This window comes from Mus caroli, chromosome 17 (genome assembly GCF_900094665.2).
Source record: "Mus caroli chromosome 17, CAROLI_EIJ_v1.1, whole genome shotgun sequence".
Lineage (NCBI taxonomy): Eukaryota > Metazoa > Chordata > Mammalia > Rodentia > Muridae > Mus > Mus caroli.
The window spans coordinates 61,810,302-61,819,975 of NC_034586.1; the positions used below are offsets into that span (position 1 = coordinate 61,810,302).

Sequence of the window (9,674 nt, forward strand, 5' to 3'; positions counted from 1 at the left end):
AAGGAAGGAAGGAAGGAAGGAAGGAAGGAAGGAAGGAAGGAAGGAAGGAAGGAAGACGTGGACAGAGGGAGTGTAATATACTCATAGCTGTAGGACTCACAGGGTGACTTCAGTCAGTTCACTGACGCCCCCAGAGCATAATCACGCAAGCTGCATTAGGCTGAAAACACAAGCGTGGCACTTACTGATTCCTTGAAAGAGCTCCTCGATGTTAATGGCATTCTTTGCACTTGTCTCCACCACGATGGCACCTATGGATTCAGCGTACTCCTTAGCGTCCTTCAGGGGCACCTCCCTGAAAAAGGAGGTCAAATAAGAAATGAGTGAGGGCTCGTTTGTGAAACATGAAAACTCAGGAGGCCAAACATGCAGCACTTGTGGAAAGAAACCTTTGCTTCCCTGTAGAATAACAACGTAATCACTTCTCAAACACTGAAAACCTAGGAGGGGCGCATCTTGGAAGCTGGTTTCTATCAGGCACAGTAGCACATGACTTTAATCCACTAGTAAGTGGATCTCTGTGAGTTCAAGGCCAGCCTGGTCTACACTGTGAGTTCCAGGACAGCCAAGGCTACAGAGAGAAACCCTGTCTCAAAAAGAAAAAGAGGAGGAGGAGGGAGAGAAGGAGAGGGAATCGAAGGAGGACGGGGAGAGGGGAGGGGAAGAGAAGGAGAAGATGGAGTTGGTCTCTGGCAACCACAGACAAGCCACATTTTTATAACACAGTGCACTCTCCACAGAAGGAGTGAATTAATAGACAGAAGAGAAAATGGTTTTAAGTATTGGTTATGGACATTTGAGGACACTCCAGATTGCAGAGCCAGGGGACATTCCCTTCAAACCTCACATTGAGATTGAGCGGCCATGATGAAAGTATTGAGAAGGGAGAGCTGTAAGAAGATTAAGCTGGAGGGTTAGGGTCAATGCGTTTATGACAGAGAGAGCTCGACCCACTTTTGCCTCTTGCCCTTCCCCCTTGAAAATCAGCGCTGTACTGTCCTCAGGATAAGACAATCCAAACGCCATCTTGGAATCAGAATCGGCAAACCTGCCGTCTCCTTGATACTGAATTTCCCAACCTCCAGATTTGTGAGTCTGTATATTTCAGGCAAATGATGCAGTCAGCGGTATTCTGTTACAAACTAAAACAGACTACAGAGGCTACCTTCAACCTTTATTTTCTATCACATAGCTCAACATTAACAATAACACACTGTGCATGCACTAGTGTACAGCTGTGGGTATGTTTGATACATGACAGTTTGGCCATATCTGAGGGTTCGACATCCATATACTCAACTAATTGCAGATTAAAAAAAACCACATCAAACCAGTGTGTCTATGCTGGTCATACGCAGACCTTCCCATCACTTCCTACGTGAGACTGAACAACCAGCTCGCTACTCAGTGAAGAGGAGTGAGAGTGGTCCCTAGAGGCTAATACGTTTGAACACTTGGTCCTCAGTTGATAGAACTGTTTGGGAAGGATTATGAGGTGTGTCCTGTTGGAGGAGGTGTGTCCCTGTTAAAGGAGGTGTGTCCCTGTTGGGGGAGGTGTGTCACTTGGGGCAGGCTGTGAGGTTTTAAACGACTTATGCTATTCTCAGTGTGCGCTTGCGTTCTGCTTGCAGACCAAGATGTGAGCTTTTAGCTAATTCCTGGGCCATCATGGACTCCAAGACTCTGGAACTGTAAGCCCAAGTACACACTTTCTTGTATAAGTTGCCTTTGATCATGGTTACCACAGCAATAGAAAAGCATTGAAGATATACAGCATTACATCGTGCTAATATAAGTTATCTGTAGATGGTTTAAAGCACATGGGGGTTGGCTTCTGTGCACATGCTATTTATAGAAGTGTCCCAAGTCTATTTCTCTTTTTAGTGTAATTATGAGAGCTCATTGTATTTCTTACTATTCAGCCTTTACTTACTATTCTGAGGTATGGGCACATTCTATTCTTTTTTTTTTTTTTTTTTTTGGTTTTTCGAGACAGGGTTTCTCTGTGTAGCCCTGGCTGTCCTGGCACTCACTTTGTAGACCAGGCTGGCCTCAAACTCAGAAATCCGCCTGCCTCTGCCTCCCGAGTGCTGGGATTAAAGGCGTGCGCCACCACGCCCGGCGCACATTCTATTCTTGACTCTAACTTTATTACATCTTGCTAGCAAATAACTAAAACTATCCCTTAAAATTTTCTTCCTAGAATTATTTGAACCAAATCAGGAATTCCATCGAATCATTAATTCATCTAAACAGCATTAATTCATGAAAGTTCACCTTTATGTTGATCTGTAGGAAATGTGATCAATAGGGCAGGCTAGCACCCAGGGATTGTTATATTAATTTAATAATGACAGGAAAGGCGTATCAGCTGCAAGAAGCAATCCTAAGATGAAGTCTCTGTGGAACCTTGCTTTTAAGCTCACCCATCGTAGACCACGCAAAAACAGTGGGCCACCTCCAGGAAGGCCGCCTGCTAGCTTTAGCCTATCTTAGATGGCTCCTGAGATTGTCCCAAGACTAAGTCAGATGGAAGATGCCTTCTGAGTCTATCTTTGAGAGTTTTCACCACCTGCGTCTTCCTTACCTGAGACATTCTTTGCTGTCCCTAACTGACAAACCTCTGGCCTGTGGCGAATGACTCTTGAGGTTTTGGTGGCAATATCTTCACATGAGAAATATTTCTGAAGGCTTTACTCTTTGGTTTAGCACATTAGACTATGTCTAGATTTCATATTGAAGTCTTTATTAAACCATATATACAGAGCAGGGCTCGCCTCTGCCTAAACTTGAAGCAGGTAAGTTCAGCTGCTACATACCCCTGTCCTGTCTACCTGCACATGAGTCTGGGGCGCCTGGCACACAAGCCTCAGAGAGATCACATATAGCAACAATGCCTCCTCAACTCTGCTTTGTCCAACTGTGGCACGGGCAGGAAAAGCTTTGGCAGGATTAAGGCAAGCAGAAGGCAACTGCTGTGTGTGGCACAATCTGACCAAGGAGGGTGGGAAACTAAGTGCAGCCAGCTCTTCGAGAAGAGAAAGTGAGGAAAGATGCACTCCGAACTCCTTCCATCCTGAGAATGGATCTCATTAAGTAAAGAACTGGCCCAGGATGACATTACTGGATGAGAAGCATATGCAGAACTTCACCCTGGTCCCTTGCACTAGCCCACTTTCTTCTTGTAAGACCCCTAAACAATGCAGCCACCCAGCGTCCACCCGGCATGCTCTTCTTCCCATCGTCATCACCACCACCACAGGCGAGACCCACATGGCATATTAAAATATCTCGAACTGTCAATCACGGTCAAGATGGTGTGGAGGAAGGGGTACACACCATGCTCTGGTCAAAATAAAGTATGTTTCTCTTACAGTTATCTTGATACATCCACACATCTTAAGTTTGTTCATAGATATCGAACTGCAGCCCAGCTTGCCTTGTACAGTTTGTAGCCTGGCTTTGGAAGAAGCACAGTCTCAGCCAATCAAAACCGTCCGAGCCATGCATGCTGTTAATGTAGCTTTTTATTCTCCTGTAGTAATTGTCATCTTAGAGGCTTAACACCTCCATCTGCTAATCCAGGCCTGGTCTTGGAAGCTTCTACCCTCTGTATAATTTATCGAGGCCTAGAAGTTTACTGCTGAATAAGCTCGTCCCTTTCTAGTTCTTTCTGAGTTCTGGCTGTCAGGTTCGACTCAGCTGTTCTGGCTCACACTCCTCTCCCAAGCTGACTGATTCAATCTTGCTTTTCTCTGGGTGTGGTGGTTTGAATATGCTTGGCTCAGGAAGTGGCACTACTAGGAGGTGTGGCCTTGTAGGCTTGGCCTTGCTGGAGGAAGTGTGCCGCTGTGGGGGTAGGCTTTAAGACCCTCCTAACTGCCTGGAAGCCAATCTTTTGTTTGCCTCCTAAACCAGATGTAAAACTCTCAGCTCCTCCAGCGTCTGCCTAAACACTGCCAAGCACCGATCTTGATGATAATGGACTGAACCTCTGAACCTGTAAGCCAACCCCAATTAAATGTTGTTGTTTATAAGAGTTACCTTGGTCATGGTGTCTCTTCACAGCAATGGAAACCCTAAGTAAGACAGCTGCACGCGCGCATACACACACACACACAAATTAATTTTTAAAAAGTTAAAAGTACATATGCAGTCTTTGCCTGGGGTTTCCAACACAGCGATCCCCAAATTGGCAAGCATGGAAGTGACAAAAAGATTCTCTTCAGTTGACCACACAGAATTTGATAGCATGGAACCTAGAGACAGTGGCAGGATTGTGCTGGTTATGCAAGAAACCAACCATGGTGTTAGAGACAGAGGTCTATCCCCTCCTGGAGAGCCTCATGTTAGTGAACACACGGCTATCACCATAGTGGTGCACCCAAAGAGAGATGAAAGTCCCTCCCCAACCCTCAGACCTATGCATCTCTTCATTTGGCTGTTCTGACTCTGCAACCTTCATAACTGAACTATAATTCTAAGTAAATGCTTTTCCGTGTTCGTTCTAACACGCAACATGAAGGAGGTCGTGGGAACCCTATAATTTTCCTAGTCTGCTGGGCAAACCTGTAGGTAATTTGGGGGTTACTAGAGATCCACAGGTGGAGTCTGAAACAGGGCATAATGGTGTGGTGTCGAGCCCCTCAGTGGGCAGAGTCTTCACCAGCTCTGGTCTGTGTCAGAATGGGACGGAATTATAAGACACTGGTTGATGTCAGTCAGAATGGTGTGACTACTGCCTGACAAAGTGAGAACATACTTAGTCATGTACATAGATGCATAGATAAGAACTCCCCCAGGCTGAGTTTCAGAAGAAACCATGGCACAGGTTGGAAGGTTGCTGCCAGCAGCCTTCTTTAATTATGACTATGAAGGGCTATAATATGCTCTTTTAACTGTGTGTGTGTGTGTATATAAGTGTTTGGTCTACGTGTATATCTGCTATATCCACTCCAGTAGTGACCTGCATGACAGGCCAAAAGCCTGGACACAGTCCAGAGGTGAAAAGTCCACGGAAACTTAAGTCTCCTGGAACCATGGCATCTTGTATAACGAATACTCCAAACTTGTCCTTGTGAATGGATCTGTGTGCTTTCTTTCAGTATTGTTTTGTTATAGCTGCCTCCAAGCAATGACTTGCCAAATACCTAAGCAAAATCGAACTTTGCTTCCTGGCCTTCACCCAATACCCTAGGTAGTTCTTGAGCTGACCCTGGGCTTGGAATTCAGTAAGAATGTTGCCTATTCAGTGACATTCAGAATTGCCTCTAGAATTGTAAGAGAGATAGTGAAAGAAATCAGGCTTTACAATCTACTACATAGAGTTAGAAATCTCAGGGCAAGCTTAGCAAAGTAAGTTTAGAATTCTTATTATAGTTATGTATGGCAGACTACATTACTTATTAGTAGAAAGTCCCCCACACTATCACTTAGAATAAAGCCACGTTGCTCCCATATACAGGAATTTACAATGGTTTAGGAAGTAGATCGGGCTGTGGTTTTAGAGGATTGCATTATTCATGAGAAGGTTAGCTAGAGCGGAACTCCCTAATTAGAACCATGGCTTGGGCGTGAAAGCCCTTGCCCCAGGAGTGTAAAGACCTCACACCTGGCTTCTAAGAATAGAGCTGACTTTGTCTCAGTTGTTTTATTGCCCAGTTCCTGCCAGTCTTTGTGTTTGTATTCCTCTGTTTTGTGTAAGAGTCATTAAGCATCTGGTAACCTCATGGTACCTTGCCGATGTGTCACCTAACTTCCCTAATTTCTTCTGTATAAAAAGTTTGATGCTCGATTTGACAAATTACATTCAGATACAACACACTCCCTCGTGTCTGTATTTGTTTGTCATTTCTCATCAACTCTTTGCCCACCTGTCCAGAACTCTGATTTCTCCCGAGGATTGGGGGGGGGGGGGCAACTGAGGCCAGTCTGCGGCATATATCTATATACCTCACACATGTCTGGAGCCCAAGGAGCCAGAAACGGGCTATGGAGTCCCTGAAACTGGAATTACAGATGGTTGTGAACTGCCACGTGGGTGCTAGGGAATGTTTTTCCTTGAGAAAAGTGGCCAGTACCCTTAACCATGGAGCCAATGCTCCAGCCCTGATATCCAGTGTTTTGAATACTCTTCAACAAATATTGAGTATCTGCTATATGTTAGGCATTGTGACAGGAATTGAAACAGTTAAGCTGAAACTAGATAGTCCAGGTCAAGGTACAGACATGAGGCAGTCAACTTTGATGGTACAAACTACTTATAGAATTTCTAGGCCATGCTACACACAGAACCACAAAGAAGTCACAAGCTGGAAAGTATAGATGGGGATCCCTCCTTCATCCTCTTTCCAAGCTGACCATATTCTGCATGTCCCTTCAATGTCAGCACTACTGGGGTTCAGAAGAGACTATTTAAGTCCACACCTTTTAAAACAGATGGGCTATCCAGCTATAGGCTGGCTGAGTGGTCAGGAGGAAGATTGGAATTCAGAGCTTAGGGCCAGGTTCCATCCTTCATGGACCAGTAGGAAATAGGCAGGGCTGAAAAGGTAGAAAAGGCAGAGGCCGTGAATCCAGTGGCGCATCTGGCACAGCAGGCAGAGGCCGTGTATCCAATGGCACAGCTGGCACAGCTGGAAGAGGCTGTGAATCCAGTGGCACATCTGGCACAGCTGGCAGAGGCTGTGCTTCTAATGGCACAGCTGGCACAGCTGGCAGAGGCCGTGAAGCCAGTGGCACATCTGGCACAGCTGGCAGAGGCTGTGCTTCCAGTGGCTCAGCTGGCACAGCTGGCAGAGGCCGTGTATCCAATGGCACAGCTGGCACAGCTGGCAGAGGCTGTGCTTCCAGTGGCTCAGCTGGCACAGCTGGCTTCTGACATTCCTTACTTCTTGCTTCTTTAGTTGGTAACTACCTAGTGGTCAGATCTGAATTTCAGGACAGTTCTCTTGTCACTTGTGATCAGAATGGACCAGGAGCTCGGCTGACCCACTGCTGAGCACAGTGAGCCCCTAAGCTGGAGAGAGTATGGGGTTCACCTCCACTCAGCTCCAACTTCTTCCCCAACAGTGAATAATGAATGGGTGGCAGGACCAGCCCATTTCAGACAGCAACGGTTCTGGCACAATTCTTTCTGTCTCTGAGTGACCAGAACTGGGGAAGGAATGTCTTATTCATAGTAACTGCAATCAAATTATCTTCTCACTAGACTTCTTTAAGTGGGAGCCTGAAATATTTACACTATAAAGGCCATTGGTACTTATTTTTTCCCCCATTAGTTTTTGAGACAGGCTCTGGACCTATTGCCCAGGCTAGCTTGGAACTAATAATGTAGGCCAGACGAGGCTTTCTTTTAGTTAGTGTCAACCCTTCTGCCTGACACCCCAGAATCAGGCATTATAAGTGCAATGTCTGGCAAAAAAAAAAAAAAAAAAAAGATTTAAGAACAAAATAAAGTTCAAGAGTCTAGCCTTGGCTAAGTGAGTCCCAGTCTCAAACAAATAAACAAACAACAAATCGACAAAGATGCCTAGAGAAAGAAGAAATCAGAGATGTAAATGACTATTTTAAAGGAAATCAAAATCCCTTGGCATCTTAAGAAATCTTCAGGTGATTGTGCCTGCAGTTGCACAAGGACCCAACAGAACCATGTTGGGTAGACAGTGTGTGCTAGCTCAGAAGTGGTCAGTGGCTTACTTGTAATGCTAGATGACAAATCAGCTTAGTTGCTGTCCACAGAAAGAGGAGGAAGTCAGGAGGGGCCATTCAGACCAAACAGGAAGTGTGGTTAGTGCTGAGGTCAACTGGAAACTCAGAGAGACACAAGTTGGTCCACTCTTCCCAGAGGGCTGGGAAGAGGTTTCTGAGGTGAAGGTAACACCAATGGGAGATTCCTCAAGGCCCAAGCTCTAGAACTTATCAGCCTGGGTCTTATCAAGCTCTAGACAGCAGCCAGTTCTGTGTCTCTTGGACTCAGGCAGAAAGTCCTGAGTTGGTCGCTTGTGTTGGAAGACTTCTCAGCAGGGGAGGGAGATGAGGACACAGTGTTCCTAACTGGGCTCAAGAATTTCAACAGGCCTGCACTGCCCAACAGGGGGTCTTTGTTTTGTTGTGTAAGGGTGTTACCCAGCAACAGGCAGCTGACTCTAACTTCAGGACTAGTCAGGTACCCACGGGTCTTCTCAACATCAGGGGGTCTCAACTAGAACAGTGAGTCCTCCTGAGGGGTCTGGGTCTGCGTCTGCGGGAGGTATAGTTCCCAGGATCTGTCCTCCGCTGACTGGTCCTCTATAACCTCCATGAAGTGCAGCATTACAACCATTGGTTATAGGGAGAAGTGCTTGCTGAGGCCCAGAAAAGGTACCCAGAGGAGGTGAACAGGCCCAGGCACCAAAAGGTGCTCAAGAAGTGAGGGGTGATTGCCTGTCTGCCTCCACTTCCCTCCCATCTTAGTTCTGCATCCTTCATTCGACCCAACTTCTCAGGGTCTGTGCTAAGAACCCTGGTGCTGCAAAATGCTCGCATCCTTAGATCAGTGTCTCTTGAATAAGTATGCACGAAGCTGTCTCAGCAGCAATGACAACATGGTACCGTAGTCTCAACAGAATTTTCAGAGGATAGGATTCAAGCATCTCAGAGGCCAGTATTCCACAGACAAGTAGGAGATGTACCAGCTGTGTTAATCACCCACTACCAATGTTCATTTCAGTAAGTGGCCCCAAGAGTAGAACTATCATATTTTGTATGATTTTCTTGTATTAAAGAAACCTTATATTAATTCTGAGTATTTTCTTTTTTCATGGATGGCAAATACTTTTCCACGAGTATACTGTTGCTCTCTTGAGACACAGCAGAGAGGGCACTGAAATGCATTATACATGGCTGTAAGACACCATGTGGTTGCTGGGAATTGAACTCAGGACCTCTGGAAGAGCAGTCAGTGCTCTTAACCTCTGAGCCATCTCTCCAGCCCTCTGTGATATTCTTATGCATCTACCCTGCCAAGTTTATTATTGGTGTTGTTTTTTTCCTCTTGGTAAGTGTCCTTGGCCTCCTGTCAAATGTTTCCCACGTCTTTTTCAACATGTCACTTGTCTCTCGAGCTTCCTTGTGGCATTTTCTGGTGACAAACTGCATGTGGTCAGTCTCGTTTAAAGAAGTGTTTATTTATGTGTATGTGTGTATACCTGAGTATATTCTGCGCACTGCATGAGTACTGGTTCCCTGGAGCAGCAGACTGTGAGCTTCTGTGTGTGTGTGTGTGTATGTATGTGTGTGTGTGTGTGTGTGTGTGTGTGTTACATGCATCACTTGCATGCAGTGCCCATGGAAGCCATAAAAGAGCATTAGATCCCTGGAGCCACCATGATGGGTATTAGGAACTGAACCTGGGCCCCGTGGAAGAGCAGTCAGTGCTCCTAACTGCTGAGCCATCTCTCCAGCCCCATTTTCCCCTAACTTTTGTTTGTTTGTTTGTTTGTTTGTTTGTTTGTTGAGACAGGGTCTCTCTGTATATAACCCTGGCCATACTGCAACATGAAACCAGGCTGGCCTCGAACTCATAGAGTTCTGCCTCTGCCTCCCAAGTGCTGGGATTAAAGGCATGCGCCACCACCACCATCACCACCTGGCTATGGTTTATTATTTTCTATTGAAATATTTATTCTATTTTT

At 45.8% G+C, this 9,674-nt stretch overlaps 1 protein-coding gene across 1 annotated transcript in view; it reads right to left on the reverse strand.

Moving 5' to 3' along the window:
• Rab31 (RAB31, member RAS oncogene family) overlaps positions 1 to 9,674 on the reverse strand; it is a 127,196-nt gene that overhangs the window by 15,626 nt on the left and 101,896 nt on the right. The window contains exon 6 of the mRNA XM_021149583.1: positions 186 to 295. Within this exon, the coding sequence (XP_021005242.1) occupies positions 186 to 295 (110 nt within the window). The remainder of the gene's footprint in view (positions 1 to 185; positions 296 to 9,674) is intronic.